The sequence below is a fragment of the Leucopleurus acutus genome (genome assembly GCF_964270905.1).
Source record: "Leucopleurus acutus genome assembly, chromosome: 3".
In the NCBI taxonomy this organism is placed as follows: domain Eukaryota; kingdom Metazoa; phylum Chordata; class Mammalia; order Artiodactyla; family Delphinidae; genus Leucopleurus; species Leucopleurus acutus.
The window spans coordinates 99,340,875-99,363,901 of record NC_139145.1 but is presented as its reverse complement, the minus strand read 5'-3'; the positions used below and the strand labels follow the sequence as shown (position 1 = coordinate 99,363,901).

Here is a 23,027-nt window from a genome sequence, read left to right as displayed (position 1 = left end):
AACTGCCTTACATGTCTTAATTTATATAATTCCCCACATTTTCACAAAGTAGATATTGTTATTATCCCCATTTTGCAGATGAAAACTAAAGTACTGAAAGGTTAAATAACTTATCAAAGGTCACTCAGTAACTAGCATCATTGGGATTCAAAGCCGGGTAATGCCCCATTCCACTCCTCAAAAAGAAAGCATTTTGTTAGATGAGAAAAGGATTCAACCCTGCCATGTGTGTACACAGAAAAGGGAAAAGGAAAGGGATTTCTTTCCAGTTTTACCGAGATGTAATTGACATATAACACTGTATTAGTTTAAGGTATACACCATATTCTAGAGAAAATAAGAACATTTCCATGAGTTGAACCAGTCAGATTAAGCTTATGTGCATCCACATAACACTTCTGGCAATCTGTCCCCAATATACAGCCATAATGCTACCTCCCAAAAAACCAACAATGAGGTAACTACCAAAGCTAAGCTCCAAACACTGGGGCCTTATCAACACTTGTGTCCCCAACAGCAACATAACTGCTGAACACATGATAAATGCCATAGTCAACCCGCAATCAGTAAGGACCTGCTATCTGCCTGATCACCAGGTTTTCAGAATCTGAAACAGACATTTTAGGAAATAATTATAACAATTAATGAAAGCAGGTATGAAGTTAAGTTTTTATTCTTTATTGAGCAAGTGGAATGAGATAACATAAAGAAAAACTCCACACTCTATCTGCACAAAGCAGAGGAGGCTAAAGTACTGAAGGGATGCTTATGCTGAATTATAAAGGCACACAGGTAGACAAGGTGATAAATCAGATAAGACACGGCAAATACACTAAGATGCAACATCTCTTCACTAAAAATTACATTTGGTCTCAATCAGCAATCTAGGTTAGTACACATAAGTAATCACATATTTGCTACTGACTAGTTCCTCATCTTTGCTTTCTATTTTTTCATTTACTTGTATATTCTTCAGTTTCTGTCATCAGTGTCTTGAAGTTTTTAGTGTACAGATCTTTCATCTCCTGGGTTAAATTTATTCGTTAGTATTTTATTCTTTTTTATACAATCGTAAATGGATTTTTTGGGTAATTTTTTCTGGTAGTTCATCATTAGTATATAGAAATGCAACTGATTTTTGCACATTGATTTTATATCCTGCAACTTTACTAAACGTATTGATTAGTTCTAACAGTTTTTTGGTAAAGTCTTTTTGGTTTTCTATATATAATATCATGTTTCTGCAAATAGGGACAATTTTACTTATTCTTTTCTGATTTGGATGCCTTTTCTTTCTTTTTCTTGCTTAACTGCTCAGGCTAGGATTTCTAGAACTGTGTTGAATAAGAGTGCTGAGAGTGGGCACCCTTGTCTCATTCCTGATCTTAGAGGAAAAACTTTTAGCTTTTTACCATTGAATATGATGTTAGCTGTGGGCTTCTATATATTCCTTCTATACCCAGTTTTTCAATAGGTTTTTTTTAATTGGAGTATAGTTGCTTCACAATATTGTGTTAGTTTCTGCTGTACAAGGAAGTGAATCAGCTATATGTATACATATATCCCCTCCCTCTTGGACCTTCCTCACACTCCTCCCCCATTCCACCTATCTACATCATCACAGAGCACTGAGCTGAGCTCCCTGTGCTATACAGCAGGTTCCCACTAGCTATCTTTTTTTACACATGGTAGTGTATATATGTCAATTCTAATCTCTCAATTAATTCCACATGAATGAATGCTAAAATTTGTCAAAGGCTTTTTCTGCATCTATTGAGATGATCATATTTTTTTTTTATCCCTCATTTTGCTAATGTGGTATATCACATTGATAGATTTGCAGATGTTGAACCATCTTTGCCTTCCTGGAGTAAATCCCAATTGATGATGATGTATGAGTCTTTCAAAGTATTGTTAAATTAGGTTTGCTAATATTTTGTTGAGAATTTTTGCATCTATGTTCATCACAGATCTTGGCCTATAATTTCCTTTTCTTGTAGTGTCTTTGTCTTGTTTTGCTATCACGGTATTGCTAGCCTCATGAGTTTGGAAATGTTTCCTCATCTTCTCTTTTCTGGAAGAGTTTGAGAAGGATTGTTTTCTTTTTTAAATGTATCTCTTTGGCTTATTCTTTAAAATTTGTTTAATTAATTTATTTTTGGCTGTGTTGGGTCTTCGTTGCTGCACGTGGGCTTTCTCTAGTTGCGTCCAGCGGGGGTTACTCTTCGTTGAGATGTGCAGGCTTCTCATTGTGGTGGCTTCTCTTGTTGAGGAGCACGGGCTCTAGGCACACAGGCTTCAGTAGTTGTGGCTCGTGGGCTCTAGAGCACAGGCTCAGTAGTTGTGGAGCACAGGCTTAGTTGCTCTGCGCCATGTGGGATCTTCCTGGATCAGGGATCAAATCCGCGTCCCCTGCATTGGCAAGCAGATTCTTAACCACTGCACCACCAGGGAAGCCCCAGAAGGATTAGTTTTAATTCTGCTTTAAATGTTTGATAGAATGCACCAGTGAAGCCATCTGGTCCTGGACATTTCTTCATTGGGAGGTTTTTGATTACCGATTCAATCTCCTTACTCATAATTGGTCTGTTCAGCTTTTCTATTTCTTCATGATTCAATCTTGGTAGGTTTTACATTTCTAGGAACGTATCCAATTCTTCCAATTTGTTAGTATAATTGTTCATGGTAGTTAGTCTCTTATGATCCTTTGTCTTTCTGTGGTATCAGTTGTAATGTCTCTTTAATTCCTAATTTTATTTGAGTCCCCTTGTTTTTTTCTTGGAAAGTCTAACTAAGGATTTGTCCATTTTATTTAAGAAAAAAAACAACTCTTAGTTTTTTTGTTTGTTTGTTTGGCTGCATCTTAGTTGTGGCACGTGGTGTCTTCACTGGAGGTGTGTGGGATTTTCGTTGTGGCACGAGCTCTTTGTCTTGGCACGTGGGCTTCTCTCTAGTTGTGGTGTGCAGGAGTTTCTCTCTCTGGTTGTGGCGTGCAGGGTCCAGGGTGCATGGGCTCTATAGTTTGTGGCATGCAGGCTCTCTCATTGAGGTGCACGAGCTCAGTAGTTGTGGCTCACGGGCTTAGTTGCCCCGCAGCATGTGGGATCTTAGTTCCCTGACCAGGGATCAAAACCGCATCCCCTGCATTGTAAGGCGGATTCTTTACCACAAGGGAAGCCCCAACAACTCTTAGTTTTATTGATCTTTTCTATTGTCTTTTTAGTCTCTATTTATTTCCACTCTGATCTTTGTTATTTCCTTTCTTCTACTAACTTTGGGCTTAGTTTGTTCTTCTTTTCCTAGATCCTTGAGATATAAAGTTAGGTTGTTTATTTGAGCTATTTCTTTTTTATAATGTAGGCACTTAAAGTTGTGAACTTCCCTCTTAGAACTGCTTTTTCTGCATGCCATTTGTTTTGCTATGTTGTATTTCTATTTTCATTTGTCTCAAGATATTTTTTTGACCTCTCTTTTGATTTCTTCTTTGGCCCATTGGTTGTTCAGGAACATGTTGTTTAAACTCCATATATTTGTCAATTTTCCAGTTTTCTTCTTATAACTGATTCTAGTTTCATATCATTGTGGTCAGAAAAGATGCTTGATATGATTTCAGTCTTTTTAAATTTATGAAGACTTGTTTTGTGTCCTAACATATGATCTTCCTGGAGAATGTTCCATGTGCACTTGAGAAGAATGTACTTTCTTTTGCTTTTGGATGGAATGTACTGAAAATCTTAATTCCATCTGTTCTAACATGTAGTTTAAGTCCAGTGTTTCCTTATTTGTTTTCTGTCTGGAAGATCTATCTGCTGTTGAAGTCCCCTAGTATTATTGTATTGCTATCTATTTCTCCCTTTAGGTATGTTAATATTTGAAAAAAAAAGATTTATTGACTAAACAATGATAGCTGTAGAAAATGAGAGAGAAAACATAGAACACGTAAGTTTTTTGTGGCAAGCCAGTATACAGACAAGAAATAGGGAAAAGCCTTGAGGATTTTTGGGAAATGAGATCTGTACTTCATTTGACCAACTTGGAAAATTAACCAACAAATACTTAGTGATTATTTTTATGACTCAAGTCAGACAAGCTTTATATTTAATTCCATTTATTTACCTTAAACAACTTAACCTGTAAGCCAGGGGTCCCCAACCCCCGGGCCACAGACCGGTACTGGTCTGTGACCTGTTAGGAATTGGGCTGCACAGCAGGTGAGTGGTGGGTGAGCAAGCGAAGCTTCATCTGTATTTACAGCTACCCCACATCGCTTGCATTACCACCTGCGCTCCACCTCCTGTCAGATCAGCAGCTGCATTAGATTCTCATAGGAGTGTGAACCCTACTGTGAACTGCGCATGTGAGGGGTCTAGGTTGTGCAATCCTTACGAGAATCTAATGCCTGATGATCTGAGGTGGAGCTGAGGCGGTGATGCTAGTGCTGGGGAGTGGCTGCAAATGCAGATTATCATTAGCAGAGAGGTTTGACTAAACAGAGACCATAATAAATCAATTGCTTGAAGACATATCAAAACCCTATCAGTGAATGGCAAGTGACAACAAGCTCAGGGTTCCCACTGATTCTGCATTATGGTGAGTTGTATAATTATTTCATTATATATTACAATGTAATAATAATAGAAATAAAGTGCACAATAAATGTAATGTACTTGAATCATCCCAAAACCATCCCCCCCTCCCCAGTCTGCAGAAAAATTGTCTTCCACGAAACTGGTCCTTGGTGCCAAAAAGGTTGGGGACCGCTGCTGCAAGCCTTAGAGACTCACCTGTAAAATGGAAATAGTAATTCATTTCAGTTTTCCCCTTGATAAAACGAGGTAACAATCAAAAATGTTAGGTAAAACACTTAATGCAGATATATCTTGTTGCAGAGCACAAGCTCTAAACTAGTAGTCAGTCTCTTTTCTCTCGGTATAATTGTCTTAATCATTAAAACGAATTGTTAAGCTTTATTTACACTGATCCCATTTTTTTCCCCCAGCAATGTGGAGTGGCCTCTTCACTCACTTAACAGAATCTTGGAATAACTTTAAGGGCTTAGATCCAAATTATACAACATGGATGGATGTCATGGAGAAGCATGGCTACCGAACACAAAAATTTGGAAAACTGGACTATATTTCAGGGCATCACTCCATCAGGTAAAAAATCAAATAAAAATGATTCTAACAGGCAGCCCACTGCTATAATACATACATGTACCCTTTTTGACTTCTTTTATTTCTCCACAAAGGTGAATGTAAATCTCTTAATCCCTAGATTGTGTTAATTTGGCTAAATCTTTAGCTTTCTTTAATCTTCTTAAAATATTGAAATTATATGCTAGTAATTTTGTTTTTCTTAAACATTAAAGGTCTATAAAATTGTTTAGTCCATGATTTATTTTGATTTAGTTATACAACGGCTACTTTATTACTCACTTTACAATTTGTTCTAAAGACCATAATCTTCTTGCTACTTGCTTTTTTCAGTTCTCCCCAACTTTATTCTATTGTAACTTTTTTTTCTTTCATTTTACTCAGTCCTCAAAAATTAGGCAACTAAGCATAGGGAATAAAAGTAGAGATCTAGAATCAGATTGCCTGCTTTTGAATCCTAGTTTCTCTGTTTACTACTAACTTGTAGTATAATCTTGGGAATATTATGTAAGCTAACTGAAGTTTAATTTCTTTGTTGTGAGCATTAAATGGAATAATATGTGCTCATTTCACAAAGTTTCACCAGTTTCTCTTTAAAATCCTTCTACTTTTTTGGAAAGTAAGGTTAATCCAAAGTAAGATACAACTATTCATATTATCCTATTTGAAATTGTTTTCTTTCTTTGTTTTCTCAGTCAGTCCAATAATAAAAAGAATCTAAGGTTGAATGCCTTGTATTGCATATCACTATCACTCTCTGTGTGAGATGGTTAAAATATGATCTGAGTTTTATTCCTCAGTGGGATAATAATTCTTGGAGGGCACAGACCCTGTTTCTCTTTCTCTTTACTTTATTCCCACTTCCAACGTAGTGCCTGTATGTTGTAGGTACACAATTAAATATTTGTTTAATGAATGAATGAATGGAATAAAAAGTTACAACTTATTATTTGATAAACATTGATATTCTATCTCACCTGGGTTAAAAGGAAAAGAGCCACTTAAACGTTGACATTTGGGAAATCAAAGATGGTTTTCAGTATAATAATTGCTGTAGCATATTTTCACTTTACTTACTGTCTCACCTGAGCTTAGGAAGCTTAAATAAGCTATCAAGACTATTTGTATTAGTGCTATATGTACCCACATAGTCATTTGACTGACAGATAGGTCAAGGCTGCTGTTAATAGCATGTCTGCAAAGGTTATATGAATTACAGCACATTATCTTTCAGATTTTTCTGTGCAAGTTTAAAGATGGGTCTCAGAAAAAAAAGGTCTCTCAATATCAAATAGATGCATTCAATGTTTTTGATAGACTGACTCTCAAAACACGTTTTTATAACTTTGAGCTACCTTTACCACTGAAATTAGCCATTTTTGAACCTGTTTATATTTTCAGCCAGAATTACAAGTCCCTTTAGTTTACTACTACAATTCTCCATCTGTATTTTTTTCAACATCAAATGATGCTTTCTTCTTTTACCAGTTTAAGGACACTAGTCCAGCTGTGTGTCCCTTACCATATATACTATACTGCACCAGACTGGGAACTTTAAGGGCTACACGCTTGTTTCTTCCAGACAACTGTTAAACAAGTGCTGGTGGTACTACTCATTAAGATACCACTTACCGGCTTCCCTGGTGGTGCAGTGGTTAAGAATCCACCTGCCAATGCAGGGGACATGGGTTCAAGCCCTGATCCGGGAAGATCCCACATGCCACGGAGCAACTAAGCCTGTGAGCCACAACTACTGAGCCCACGTGCCGCATCTACTGAAGCCCGCGCGCTCTAGAGCCTGTGCTCCACAACAAGAGAAGCCACTGCAATAAGCCTGCGTACCACAACGAAGAGTAGCCCCCGCTCACTGCAACTAGAGAAAGCCCGTGCACAGCAACGAAGACCCAACACAGCCAAAAATAATAAATAAATAAATTTATTTTTTAAAAAAATGCCACTTACTAACAACTATAAGACCAGGGCAAGTTATTTATCTACTCAGGATCCCACTTTAATCAAATGAGCTTACTCTAGATGACTCTAAAGATTCTTCCTGGGCTTCCCTAGTGGCGCAGTGGTTGAGAGTCTGCCTGCCGATGCAGGGGACACGGGTTCATGCCCTGGTCCAGGAGGATCCCACATGCCACGGAGCGGCTGGGCTCGTGAACCATGGCCGCTGAGCCTGCACGTCCGGAGCCTGTGCTCCACAACAGGAGAGGCCACAACAGTGAGAGGCCCGCGTACCACAAAAACAAACAAACAAAAAACCCACACAAAGCATTGCAGCACTATTTACAATAGCCAGGACGTGGAACCAACCTAAATGTCCATCAACAGATGAATGGATAAGGAAGACCTGGCACATATATACAATGGAATATTACTCAGCCATAAAAAGAAACGAAATTGAGTTATTTGTAGTGAGGTGGATGGACCTAGAGTCTGTCATACAGAGTGAAGTAAGTCAGCAAGAGAAAAACAAATACCGTATGCTAACACATATATATGGAATCTAAAAAAAAAGAAAAATAGTACTGATGAACCTAGTTGCAGAGCAGGAATAAAGAGGTAATACATAGAGAATGGACTTGAGGATGTGGGGTGGGAGGGTGAAGCTGGGGCAAAGTGAGAGTAGCATTAACATATATACACTACCGAATGTAAAATAGTTGGCTGGTGGGAAGCAGCAGCATAGCACAGGGAGATCTACTTAGTGCTTTGAGATGACCTAGAGGGGTGGCATAGGAAGGATGGGAGGGAGGCTCAAGAGGGAGGAGAGATGGGGACATGTGTATGCATATGGCTGTTTCACTCTGGTGTACAACAGAAACTAACACAGTATTGTGAAGCAATTATACTCCAATAAAGATTAAAAAAAAAAAAAGGCACAAAGGGAAATTCCGCCTCCTCTTCCCGCTCCCCGCACCAAGGGCAAGTGGTTTGGAAAACATGTCATATCCACGACTTGGCTGTCTTAGTTGCACCATGTCCAGTAACTCACTGAGCTAACTTGCCAAGTTTTAGTTACCTAAGAGATTTTAAATAATTCACACATGTCATTCATACCTCCATTACCATGAAAGTTAACCAGTTTAAATGAATTTCTTTGATCAAAGTGACCTAGAGAATAATGATGCCTATCATTATTAGGCTCTTACTACCTACTAGGCACTGCATTAGGTTTAAGGTAAAATATTTCCAAAAAGTCACTATGTATCTTCGTAGGCTTGGTAGAGTCATATATTCAGAAACATACATTGAACACTTAATATCTATTAGTAGGTAAAGGAACAATTTGCAGATTTACCAAAAGACTAATTATGCAGTGAAAAGGAATTTGGATTATCCGTCTAAGAACAGAGGCTGTACTTATACTAATCTGAGGAGATGGAACTGGGAATAATTCTGATTCTTTTTTTTATTTTTTTATTATTTTATTTATTTTTGGCTGTGTTGGGTCTTTGTTGCTGTGCACGGGCTTTCTGTAATTGCAGCGAGCGGGGGCTACTCTTTGTTGCGGTGCACGGGCCTCTCACTGTGGTGGCTTCTCTTGTTGCGGAGCACGGGCTCTAGGCGTACGGGCTTCAGTAGTTGTGGCTCGCGGGCTCTAGAGCGCAGGCTCAGTAGTTGTGGCTTGCGAGCCTAGATGCTCTGCGGCATGTGGGATCTTCCCAGACCAGGGTTCAAACCCGTGTCCCCTGCATTGGCAGGTGGATTCCCAACCACTGCCCCAGCAGGGAAGCCCAATAATTCTGATTCTAATACAACTTTAAGGACCTCAGTTGCAGGAGTTAGGAAAACTTTATCCTGGTTCTCTGTCATTAACATAATTTATGAGTTGTTTGTATCCTCTCTGGGTCTTTTCTCAGCTACATCATTTCCAACTAGAACTTTGACCTGCATCACGCTTTTTGACTCAAACTCCATCTCCTTTTAGTGATGTGCTCTACCTTATAGCTGCATTCTAGGTAATTGCCAGTCACCTGTTTTTCCTTTCCAAATTCAAATTCTGTAAACAAGGATGATAGGCCCAACACATATTTCATCCCAGACTCCATCATAATCACTGACCAGGTTAAGGACCCAAGGATCTGGTCCTTAGGTCGGGTGCGCACCCCTGGCCAGTGGACAGGATAGGAGAAGAGTTAAATCCTACACAGTGTGGTCATCTGGGTCACCTCTTCGGCAAGGGCTATGGACATGGTAACATATTCAATGCAGTGACTATTTGGTTAATTACTAATGAAAGATTTACTGGGGGATAATCCACCCACTTTATCTTTCAGATATAATGATATTTGGTCCAGGTTGTATTTTCTGTATAATACTGAAAAGCAAAAGCTTACAAAAAATTTTAAATGTTAGAGTTGCTTAAGTTGATATATTAAATTACTTTAAAAGTGTAAGAAGAATCTTCCCCTTATGTGATGTAAAAGAAGTCAATGTGATCTAAACCATTAGAGCTATAATCATAACCAAACTATTTCATCACAATTGCTTTTTCCGCAAGGTAGCAAATGGGCCTTTAGTTTTTAAAGTATAGTAGCAGGAGTTTATGCCTGAGTGCATATGAGGAGGTAGTATCATTTTGGTAGCTAAGGGAGTCACCTCAAGTTCAGCCTAGCACAATGCCTTGTACATGATAGACATTCAATAACTCTTTCTTGAATTAAATCAGAAAGCCTGCCTTTATTTAAAACCAAACTGCAGCAAATACTCTGTTAAGGGCTACAGTCACTGTCACCTAGAACTCAAAGTCTGAAATATTGATGTTCCAACAGTGATGAATTCACTAGCAGGCTAGGAAATGGCTAAATGGGCGTTCATAACCTGAAGTCCATGAAACCCCTGAGTACCCCCACACACACTCATGCAAAACAAACCTTTTGTTTGAAATTTATTTACTATTATATAATTTTATAATATATAATTGCATAAATATATTTACAATAAATATATAATAAAATATAAGATACAGAATGAATAACAACTGTTATTCATTCAATTAAAATAGACTTTTTGTGAGTGATCATAAATGTAAAGATAGATGACAGCCTTGTGAGTCCCTTAAAAAACAGTGTGTTTCTCAGCTTTGAGAAAAGAACATTTAATGGGAATGAATATGGATTCCATTTTCTCTTACTGAATTTATCAGGCCGATAGTGAAATTTGCAAGGGCATGATTCAGAACTGTAATTTTTCCATGCAAGAGACTTATCTGAGACACATTAGCTGTTAAAGTCCCATCGAGAACAATGATTCTTTGTGTGAAAGGGATCCATTTGCACATAACTCTTAAAGTCTGAGGTAGTTGAATTATTTAGTAATCTTAGGAAGCTGAAGGTTTAAGTCGACGCTCCTAATTCATTTTGAAAGAAAACTGTTATGTTCTCATCAATTTTAATGTATGATACTTTTTCAAATGTTATAGTCCCTATGTAAATTCACCTGGTGCTACCTGTGAGCTGATTGATTGTCTCCAATAGTGCAGCAGTGGAGTTTGGCACATTGGCACAGAAAACCCACAAAGCAATGGCATAGATACAAATTTATGCAATAATTCGTTGCTAGTATGTTAGTTTTATATGCCATTTATATTAGGAGGAGATTTTGCTTTTAAAAAGAATAAAATTGCTGATTGCTGGATAGTGCATTTAGCCATCACCTCCTTTTCTGGAATCGATCCAAGGTAGAATAATTCTCCTATTCATGGGCTACTGTGGAAGCTATTTTAATGATCTTCTCTAAAAATTGAGGCTTTTTTGCATAAAAATTCTTACACTGTTATGTGGAGTGGTGCATCTCAAAATGTAACATGCATGCAGATCACCTGGGCGTCTTATTACATGCCCTTCCCAATTCAGTGGGTCTGGGATGGGGCTCTAGATTCTGCATATTTAACAAGCTCTCAGGTGATGCTGATGCTGCTTGAAATAGCAAAGATATAAGGAACTGGATCTCAGAGACAGGTAAGACAAGGTATAGCCGATTGTGAATGCCTTTATCAGAAACATGTGGTTACTTTTGTGTCCCTTTGAGAAGAGAAGCCTCTCTTACATTTCTACAAAGAGGTAAAGTAAACCTTGGACCACTTAGGAGGGGCACTTAGTATATATGCACAAAATGACACATTGAAGCCTAAGTTTATAGAGAACAATTTCCTTTGAGATAGGGGTACTCCACATCCAAACTCCCACCTGAGGCTTCGTTACAGTGGTCTCCGCCACTGTACACTCATGAGAGCATGAGAGTGAAAAAGTCAAAAAATGATGTCTTACTATCTTTATGACAATAGTTTTGACCTTGTGGACCTCCTGGAAGCCTCTCGGGTACCTCCCAGAGATCCCTGAGCCACACTTTGAGAAATGCTGGCATATAGGAAACTATACAGTGTATGTTTGTGTCTATTTGCAAGTAACAGGGTAAATTTATAATGAGAGGAGCCAATGAATCAAAGTATCTAAACCACAGGTAGTTTTGGTTCCTCCCCATTAACACAAGCCCTTGTTTATTGTCCTGATTGAAGCCGTACTCTTAATATTTCAGACAAAGTACATAGAAATGGAATGGAAAGAAATTTATTCAAAATACCCCTGTGACCAACTAATTAGAAAGGTTATATTTGGAGGAGGTTATATAGCAAGTAATGGTGGGTAGCGGGTAGGGGAAGACAACACTGAACAGTAATAAAAAGTAGGTCTAAGCACATGGTCAAAAGATAATGTTTCCTGGTGCAACAGTTTGACCTGGTTAAAGAGGGATGGAGGGCTTCCCTGGTGGCACAGTGGTTGAGAGTCCGCCTGCCGATGCAGGGGACATGGGTTCGTGCCCCGGTCTGGGAAGATCCCACATGCTGCGGAGCAGCTGGGCCCGTGGGCCATGGCCGCTGAGCCTGCGCTTCCGGAGCCTGTGCTCCGCAACGGGAGAGGCCACAACAGTGAGAGGCCCGCGTACCGCAAAAAAAAAAAAAAAAGAAAAAGAAAAAAGGGATGGAGACATTCGTTGTTTAGTAGAGAGAATTATAATTTTAAGTTATCTTTCTGTCACAGTAATTGTCATCGACTATGAGGCTGCATATTCACATTCTCTTTCCCGATTTTCCTCATTAGTGTTACTGGCCAGGAGAAATTTGGGCTGGGAAAAGGGACTTTGAGCTGAGAACTGCAGCTCCTGGAGCACCTACTGCTTATACTACATACACTTAACAATGGCCCAGGAGGATTGGGTTGGCCCAGGGAGTAGTGAGAGTAGAAGAGAGAATCATCATTGATTATAACTATTAATATGTATTGAATATCTAAAAAGTGCTAAATGTTTTTGAGTTATAACGAAGTAAATTTTAATTTTACACTTAGGCACAATGCTTGAACATGGGTCAGCTAATCAAAGTATTACCCTCTTGATCAGCTAGCTTACTCAAGATTCTTGGAATAGCCAGAAAGAGTTAAAAGGGAAAATTATGAGAGGCACCTTTACCTTCAACCATAATCCTGTTTCTGCTGCCCCAGTAATGCCGAAAGCATTTGTTATACTCTACTTCACTACCAGCAGTTATGGCAATCATGCCAAAAGCCCACACACTCAGGAATAGACAAAAGAAGATGCCACTAAGAAAGAAGGGTAAATCACGTGTTATTTAGTGAGAGGACAAAAGTGAAACTAAGTTTGAAATTAGCCATAATGGTAAGACCAGGCCAAAATTAAGTTGATTTGAGCCTTTTTACCCTTAAGGGAACCAACCTGGGCTAAAAGAATCTCAGAAACAAAGAATTAAAAAAAAAAAAAAAAAAGGAAAGGGGCATAACCTTGCCAGAAAGATTAAATGAAATCACACTTACTCATTGCTTGGCAAAAGATGGTAATCTGGGGCTTCCCTGGTGGCGCAGTGGTTGGGAGTCCGCCTGCAAATGCAGGGGACACGGGTTCGTGCCCCGGTCCGGGAAGATCCCATATGCTGTGGAGCAGCAGGGCCCGTGAGCCATGGCCCCTGAGCCTGCGCGTCCAGAGCCTGTGCTCTGCAACGGGAGAGGCCGCAGCAGTGAGAGGCCCGCGTACCGCAAAAAAAAAAAAAAAAAAAAAAAGATGGTAATCTGGGTTCAATATAGCCATCTTTCAAGGCAAGATCTTTCCTTGAGATGTTCTAGACTCACTCATGACTGCCTTGTAAAGTGAACTGAGTAGTTTGGTTAGCACAGTCAGAACAATAGTCTATACTTGAGTTAAACCAAAGCCTGGTAAAGGCTCTGATCACCAATTAGGGTTTCAGCAACCAATTCCATTGTGTGGGGTGGTTTCCACACACTACCAACTCTCTGGACACCAAGTGGATGTCCTTCAATTCAACTGAACTCCACAGGTTAAGGGCCCAGTCCTACAAGACTGCCCTCACTCCCCCACTTCAGATGCAAATCACAAGTCCAGGTTGTCACCTATGATTCTGACTGACCAGCTATAAAATCAGAGGGTCCCATGACCTCTTCCTTGGGTTCAATTAATTTGCTAGAGTGGCTCACAGAACTCGGTGAAACATTTCACTTACTAGACTACCAGTTTATTATAAAAGGCTATAACTCAGGAACAGCCAAACGGAAGAGATGCATGGGGAAAGGGCATGATGCTTCCATACCCTCACCTAAGGCGGTGCCACTCTCCCACCCCTCCCCAGTCCGCTCCTTTTCTGGGTTTTATAGAGGCTTCATTACGCAGGCATGATTGATTAAATCATTGACCACTGGTGATTGAACTCAATTTCCATTCCCCCTCCAGCCTCCTCCTCCCCGGAGATCAGTGGGGTAGGACTAAAAGTTTCAGCCCTCTAATCGCTCCTTTGGTTCTGGCAACCAGCCCAAAAGTAACCTCATTAACATAACAAAAGACACCTTTGTGTCTTTCACTTAGAAAATCTGAGGATTTTAGGAACTCTGGACCAGAATCAGGGAAGAAGACCAAATGTATATTTTTTTATTATAAATCACAATATCACACCGGACAACTAGTTAGGTTGTATTACAAGCTTTCTTGTAATTTTCTTGTTTCCTGCAATAATTTCTCAGCCATATTTTCCCACGTAACACTTCTTTGTTGAAAAGAAATCACTTTGGTTGCTAAACATCCTGTGTGAATCTCAGTAACCTATTTCTGCTTATCACAAAATCCTAGAGCTCTACCGCAAGTACTGCTGGTGTGATAAACCCCTAGCATCTCACTCCTCTGCAGTAGCTCCGATAATAGCCACATGTAGTTCTCTCATTCAGCAGTGACTTAAGCAAAATTCACGTTGTTTGGTAGTATGATAAATTTTACAAAACTTACGATTTTAGGATTTTCTATTTGTTAGATAGAATTAATTAAAATCTGTTAGATGCAATTCTGCTGAGATTCTAGTTTTCATTGTTTTTATCAAAATATATTGAATATCAACTATGAAAAATTATATTTTTATTATGGTTGCTTAAATTTATTTACCTGTCTTCAAAAGGCAGATAAAAGTTCTACTTAGTTCATCTATAAGCCATTAGTCATTTTGTGTGGTTTGAAACTTCCCTTATATGGAGTATTATGTTTTAATATAAAATAGTCTTTATTTTCACGTGGGTATCTGAATTTTTTAAGCTCTTTTCTTAATTGATAGGACACTTCAGAGGTGTTTGCCTCAACCAAAACACAAAAACAGGCTTCTTAGAAATGTCCAAGAGTTCTTCCTAAACAATTATGCCAACTAAAAATACTTACATAATATGGGGATATATGTATATGTATAGCTGATTCACTTTGTTATACATCAGAAACTAACACAACATTGTAAAGCAATTATACTCCAATAAAGATGTTTAAAAAAATACATACATTATTGAGGAAAAAGTAGGGGTACTACTACATACTTCTGAAGCCGTTAGATAAAATATTTAGAGAAATTTAATTGATCAAATCATTTAGCTTTTAAATTACCAGCTAAAGAAAATACATCTAGAAATTTGCATCACCATTAGCTTAGCTTAAATCATAGTCAAAATTGTTCTTATAATGAGAAAAGATATAGCTGAAAACAATGTAAAACCTGAGACTTCAGAAACACGTAAGGTACACATGGGAGGTAAGATTTTTCTAAATATAAAGACAGTGATAGGAGGAAATTATTGTAGCTTTGGTTAGAAATACTATCTCTCTTATTCTGACAGAAAAAAAGACAAAATGCTAAAAAATTCAAAAGAAATACTAGGAATTTGAAATATTTTACTAAATATTTTATTACGAGAAAAAAGTAACCTTTGTAAATGTCTTAGTTTTAAAGAACACATAGGTGAATATTTGATTCTTGTTATTTTTTTTCTTGGTTTTTGAATTTGCAATGCTCAGTACCTTAATAAGATCTAGTATAGTCAGTCTGAACATTTACATGACTGAGTCTAAAAACTGTTTTCCATATTGCTCTCTTTTATTTATGCTTAGTCAGTTTTTAAAACTTTTAAAATACCTTACAGTATACCTGTCTTTTTGCCCCCTCAGCAATCGTGTGGAGGCCTGGACAAGAGATGTTCCTTTCTTACTCAGACAAGAAGGCCGGCCTATGGTTAATCTTGTCCCTAAAAAGACTAAAGTAAGAGTGATGGAAGGGGACTGGAAGAATACAGATAGAGCAGTAACTTGGTTAAGAAAGGAAGCAATTAATTACACTCAACCATTTGTTCTGTACTTGGGATTAAATTTGCCACACCCATATCCTTCACCATCTTCAGGAGAAAATTTTGGATCTTCAACATTTCACACATCTCTTTATTGGCTTAAAAAAGTAGGTATACTGTGTGGGCTCAGAGGTAAAAGCTAACATTTTATCTGTATATTATTGGTGTTTGCTCACTGTTTCTTTTATTATCATTTTTAAAGAAAAATTTGAAAATTGCATAGTCACATTAAATCAAACTTGACCAATAACTGGTTGACAGAAACTAAAGGGACAATTTTACAAAAATATAATGTGTTAAAACTCAGAACCTACTTCTAAGTTGAATACATTTGCATATAATATGTCCATTAAAAAAAAACTAAACTAAAAGATACTCTCTTAGGAGTCCAGGCAGTCCTCACTTTGCATGCTTCAGGAGTGTAAAAATGACTGTGCAAGCTGAAACTGTATAAAGAGATCTTAATAATCAATTGGGAAAATGACCGTTTTTCTAGAACTCTAAAAACATTTGTCAAAACATTAAAAACTCTTCTTTTGGGTTATAAACGTATAGGGAAATGACAAAATAGTAAAACTAATGTTTATTTAATGCACTGTAATTGAAAACACTAGAAACATTAAGAATTAAAGTGTTTTGATTTTTTTGTAAAAAAAAGAATCAAGAATAGTTTGAACAGTGCTTGCCTTCTCATTGTGTAACTTAAGATACAGAGCAAGCATCTTCTGTCTCAAGAAATTGTCATATTCCTTTCTAAATTTGGATCACCTTCCAACATTTTACCCTTTGCACTTTCAATGTCATAATATATTCCTGAGAGTTCCTATAATGTGAAGATTTTTGCTAGTGTCACTTCCTCTAGGACATGTTCATCTTTTTCTTCATGACGACCTTCCTTACTTACATCTATGTTTTCACTAAGTTCCTCTGGCTGTATATCTTGAGTGTATCAAATGGTGGCAGTGTCAGCATTCCCAGGTCAGCTATTTCTTCTATAACTCCAGTTAACATTTGATTCAGGGACTTCCCTGGTGGTCCAGTGGTCAAGATTTTGCATTCCAATGCAGGGCGTGCAGGTTTGATCCCTGGTCAGGGAGTTAAGATCCCACATGCCTTGCGGCCAAAAAACCAAAACATAAAACAGAAGCAATATAATAACAAATTCAATAAAGACTTTTAAAATGGTCCACATCAAAAAAATCCTTAAAATTTTTTTTGATTCAAATTTTACTTGCAGTGTTATCACTTTTTATTTCTTAACTGTATGTTCATCTTTGTTGATCAATTTCCTCTTTTGAGTATCCATTTTTGTATCACATGGATTTATCACTGGGAGACAAGGAGGCAGCATACCTACACACCTTTGCAGTCTGTTTATGTACTAAATAAAAGATGTGCAGTGATCAAACACAGACAGACTTTGAAAGAAATGACAATTAATCACTGACTGTGATACACATGTAATCTACATGGTGATGTAGACTAAAGAACTAGAAGCATATGAATGTGAAAGTTTGTACTTGATGCAATAACTCGCAGTTAATATACCTGGGTAATGATGACAAATTTATATGATAATAGAGCAGTCAGAGTCAGGCATACAAACTGGAGTCGAGCAGCCATTGAGGATCTGGTTTCAGACACGTCTCTGCACCACTGAAAACTTGAACTTTCTTTGAACTGTACCAGGCCCAGGGACACCACCAGCTGTATTCAGAACAACACCTGCCAGCTGCAGCCTTACGGTCTCAAGGTCTCCCCTTGTAACTATGCAAACATTTCAGACCCCAAACAACCTAAGCCTCCTTACTTCTCATCAACTCCAATTATGATTCTTGATAAACAACTCATGTAACTAACTGTGGCCCTGCAGCTTTTTGCCTTTATAAGCCTCTCCCGTTGTATAGTCCTATGGAACACTGCAAAGTGCTTCCTGAATCCATGTCTCTTGGGCTTCAGTCCTAACAAACCCCATATAAACACAATTTTATTTCAATCAGGTCTCCATTTCTGAAATTTTGGTTAACAGTAATTAAAATGTGAACCCTGTTGTTGGGGAACTGGTGCTATTTAACTAAGCTGTGGTAACTGATATCCATGCATACCTGAACCATGTAAAGTGAGGACTGCCTGTGTTTTGAAGTGTGTCACCTTAAATCAAATTTAAGTTACTTTAAAACCTCTATCCAGAAACACTATGTAGTGCGCCCTATTTTAAAGGAAACAGTGTCGAAGTTTTAGATACTTCATGTCTTCTTAAAAAGTTCCTTATTTACAAAACAGAAGGAGAGTCGCAGATATAGAAAACAAACTTATGGTTACCAGGGGGTAAGTGGGGGAGGGATAAATTGGGAGACGGGGATTGACATCTACACACTACTGTATATAAAATAGATAACTAATAAGGACCTACAGTATAGCATAGGGAACTCTACTCAGTAATGGCCTATATGGAAAAAAAATCTAAAAAAAGAGTGTATATATGTATAACTGATTCATTTTGCTGTACAGCAGAAACTAACAACATTGTAAATCAACTATATTCCAATAAAAATTTTAAAATATAAATAAATTAAATTAAATTAAAAGTTCCAACTGGCTCTATCTTAAAAAACTTGTCAGGAGTCAGTACTAGCCTAATGAAATGAGTCAAATAATTTAAGTAGATATTTGAGTTTATTAAAGCTACATGACTAGAAGATATGTATGACTTAAGTCTAGTCTTAATGGTTTTCACCAAAACTGTAAGCATTTATATGTATTAAAAAGTTGTATTTGTTCTTAACAAACATTTGGCTATCTCACTAGATATTGGCATTTTTACTAGTGAACTACTGGGAAAAAGGAGTCTAGATTCTTAGGTTACTGATTCTGAAGTTCTGAATTGATCACACAACTATATTAAAGTGATTAGATACTTATGGATTAGAATACTGTCTAATATAGCTCATGCTTTTCATTGACATATATAATCTTTAAAATAATTTCACAGCTGTCTTACTATATATACAGATATTGATATATACTTTTTGTTGTTACTGGGAATACTAACAATCTGTTCCTAATTTATGTATTTGATTTACTATTTTCTTTACATAATTCACAACCATGCTTTTCTACTAACCTAAGTAGTAAAACTTTGTCTAGTTTACCATATATTCTTGTTGGAAGGAAGGAATATTACAACTTTGTTTTTCTCCCCTTTTTAGGTGTCCTATGATGCCATCAAAATCCCAAAGTGGTCACCTCTGTCAGAAATGCACCCTATAGATTATTACTCTTCTTATACCAAAAACTGCACTGGGAAGTTTACAGAAAAAGAAATTAAGGATATTAGAGCATTTTATTACGCTATGTGTGCTGAGACAGATGCTATGCTTGGTAAGTGGTATAATTCAAAAGCAATCACATGAGGAAAAAGTAAAATATTTTTCCAACAAACTGTGATTATGCTGGTTGGTGACTTGTATGAACATCCTCAGAAAATTTATTGCAACAGTTGCTGAGATACTTCAGACTTAGAAGTTTAAGATTCCTGACACATATAAAAATTGGATAATTTGCATTATTAATAGTAGAATAAAAGTCTTTTCTATCTTAATTATTCATAAATTAACAGATACTTAATTTGTTCATATATATATATATAAAAGGTCATAGAAAACTATCATCTGTTGGAAACAAAACGTTTTGCTGGATTTAATCAGCAATCAGTATTCAGCCAAACACAGTTAATTATAAGGCATCTTGGGTTCTAGGAGATGAAACAGATGAGATGTAGAACCTTGTGACTTCTCCCAGACATGTAATAAGTGTAAAACGAATCCATTCTCCGTAGGCCGTTTAGAGCAAGGCTTAACTAAAGCTGAAATCAGTTTCCCCATGTACATTGATCCAGAATTATACTGAATTAGGGAGTTAGGATTGTGAAAGGTAAAGGTCTAGGGGGTAGCTGAAGGTGCTGAACTTGCTCAAGAATTAGACAATGGGAAGCTGTGGGAAAGCTGGGGTGTGACATGATCAGATATTTTAGAAAGATAGCCACCGGAGCGGTACAAGGGATATTATGAAGGGGAAAGAGGAGTGGAGGCACGAAAACTAATTAGGAAGTAATTACAGTTGTCCAGCTGAAAGACCCTGATGCCCTGATGGTCTGAACTCCGTAAATAACTCCTGAGCTGTGGGTCTCAAATCTGACTGGACTTCAGAATCACCTGTGGGTTTTGTGGGGGGTTTTTTTGTTTTTTTGTTTTAATAATACAGACTCCTGTAGGCCAGATTCAGAAACTGCCAAAGTAGAGATGATGCTTCTCTCTGGACTATGCCTTACTGTGTTCTCTTAATTGCAATGAGGAGGAAGTTTCACGTCACTTAGAGAGAGGGAGTGGTCAGAGAAATTTTACTGCCCAAGAATATGCCAAATCACATTCATATACCATCTGTACTGCTTCCAGCTCTTTTTCAAAGGTAGGATCTCCATAACACTCAGCCAGCTTCATGGGCATGATCTTGATCTGGTGACTGGGAATTTGAGAGAAAGGGTAGCAGGAGGAGGGGTTCTGACCCTTTTATCACCTCCCGCTGGGCAGGAATTGTGGGTCGACGGTGATAGCAGTCCTTTCATGAGACATGCACAGTGCTGACATCCAGGCTTGTCTTTCCTTTCTCATTTGAGTCACTGGGGGTAATGTTTTCCCCCATTGTCTGATAGAAACATAGAAAGCAAGCCAGCATGATCTCCAAATAAAGAAACTTATCCTATGGGTATTGTATTTTCTCCTTCCTCTCTCTAGTCCATCCACTGAGAAGCAGGCACATGAACTCTGGTATAAGTTACTTAAGAACAGTAGATAGGGCTTCCCTGGTGGCTCGGTGGTTAAGAATCCGCCTGCCAATGCAGGGGACACGGTTCGAGCCCTGATCCAGGAAGATCCCACACGCCGTGGGGCAACTAAGCCCAGGCACCACAACTACTGAGCCTGTGCTCTAGAGCCCCGAGCCACAGCTACTGAGCCTGCATGCCTAGAGCCACTGCTCCGCAAGAAGAGAAGCCTCTACAATAAGAAGCCCGCGCACCACAACAAAGAGTAGCCCCCTCTCGCTGCAACTAGAGAAAGCCCACGCACAGCAACAAAGACCCAATGCAGCCTAAATAAATACATAAATTTTTTTTTTAATAAAGAACAGTAGATAACATTCTGCTGTTAAGAAGCATCCTGACAAACTCTTAGAGGGTAGAGTTCTTATGAACTTACTGTGATAGAATAAAACATGAGCTAAAAGCTAATTAAGATTTACCTTGATTTATGTTACAGGTGAAATTATTTTGGCTCTTCACCAGTTAGATCTTCTTCAGAAAACGATTGTCATATACACCTCAGACCACGGAGAGCTGGCCATGGAACATCGTCAGTTTTATAAAATGAGTATGTACGAAGCTAGCGCCCATGTCCCACTCTTGATCATGGGACCGGGAATTAAGACCAACCTACAAGTATCAAATGTGGTTTCTCTTGTGGATATTTACCCTACTATGCTTGGTAAGTAATGCAATTATGTAAATATTTATTTGTAATAATGCTGGAAAATGAATAAGCAAAATAGTCAGAGGCCCTGCGGACTTGTTCATAACCCTTGACCAGCTCACTTAACTGTGAGTCAAATCCATATCTGAAAAACGAGGATAATATTTCTCAGGTTCCTTTGGCCTTCACTTACTCTAGTCATTTTTCCTTCAAAAGATTCACAACCAGGATATGACAATAAAGTAAGCCACATATGATATTCAGGTCTGTAACTTTATAGATATGATTTGTGTATCATTTGATTCTCTACCACCACCTACCTAAAATGTAAGCATTTCCCTTCTGGATTATTCCATCCACTTTGAAACTACTAATTTTTTTACAATGTTACAAATGTCCCTTAATGTTAATGCTATGAACATATTTCTCCCCAGAATATTTAGATTGTTCTGTACTATTTATTTTACTAGCTTCTAATGTCTATTAGCATAACCATAGGTCTAGAACAGCAACATCTGGATATGGGTAGTTAGCAGTTTTTGTTAAAGATACAAGAAAAAAGCCATCGTAAATTCAGAAGTTATATAGAACTGTTTCTATCTAATTTAGAAGAGTACTTTAAATTCAGTAACATTTAAATTCAATAACATCTAAATACTCTGTTTGAAGGCACCATAAATTGCAAAAAGTACCATCAATTTATAAATAGATTTTGGTGAAAGAAAAAGCTAACACAGCATAAGACATATGTGTTTAATATGTTCATATCAAAATGCGAAACAAACATGTATCTGGAAATTAAAGAAATAAGAAAGTTCTTTTTATCTCCTTTTTTCTGCTACAAACTCTTTCCCTTCATTTAACTAAAGACTGTTATAGGGTCTTAAATTTCTTCACAGTTAATTTAAATCAGTGCCTGGAATTCCCCGGCAGTCCAGTGGTTAGGACTCCGAGCTCTCACTGCTGAGGACCTAGGTTCAATACCTGGTTGGGGAACTAAGATCCCACAAGCTGCGCGGCCAAAAAAAAAATCAGTGCCCTCCTTTTGTCTTTTATTTCACATCTCTTGTATATTTGGGCACACTTCTTTGTCGTTCTTTTGCCTGATGTATATTTTTAATCTCTTCAGTTTCTTACTCATCATTTGCTGGTTCCCCTTTGTCCCAAAGCAATTATCACACAGCCATGTCTCTGCCACTTTCTGGCTCTATCAATTTCCAGGCAATCCCTATTACTTTTCCTCATTTCTGGGGTTTTTTTTTTTTCTTTTTTTTTTTAACTTTTTATTTTACACTGGAGTATAGTTGATTAACAATGTTGTGTTAGTTTCCCGTGTATAACAAAGTGATTCAGTTATACATATAAATGTATCTATTCTTTTTCAAATTCTTTTCCCATTTACATTATTATAGAATATTGAGCAGAGTTCCCTGTGCTATATAGTAAGTCCTTGTTGGTCATGCATTTTAAATATAGCAGTGTATACGTGTTGATCCCAAACTCCCTATCCCTCCCCTCACCTCATTTCTGTTATTATAAGAAATGTATGTGCAATTGTGTTTTAAGTGTCTTCTTTTATATATTTTAAGTGTCTCTCTTATTATCATCTTTGTAGCTTTATCAGTATATGCTTCTTTTACAGTGGCATTTCTTTAGTTTCCTCC

The 23,027-nt window shown here is 37.7% G+C and overlaps 2 protein-coding genes across 5 annotated transcripts in view; one reads left to right on the top strand and one right to left on the bottom strand.

Annotated features, from left to right (window-relative positions):
• SKIC3 (SKI3 subunit of superkiller complex) overlaps positions 1-23,027 on the bottom strand; it is a 158,311-nt gene that overhangs the window by 95,354 nt on the left and 39,930 nt on the right. The gene's annotated exons all lie outside the window — the stretch shown is intronic.
• Positions 1-23,027, top strand: part of ARSK (arylsulfatase family member K) — a 44,727-nt gene that overhangs the window by 9,260 nt on the left and 12,440 nt on the right. Inside the window, exons 3-6 of the mRNA XM_082836441.1 lie at positions 5,000-5,159; positions 15,663-15,945; positions 19,048-19,219; positions 21,154-21,378. Of these exons, the coding sequence (XP_082692567.1) occupies positions 5,000-5,159; positions 15,663-15,945; positions 19,048-19,219; positions 21,154-21,378 (840 nt within the window). The remainder of the gene's footprint in view (positions 1-4,999; positions 5,160-15,662; positions 15,946-19,047; positions 19,220-21,153; positions 21,379-23,027) is intronic.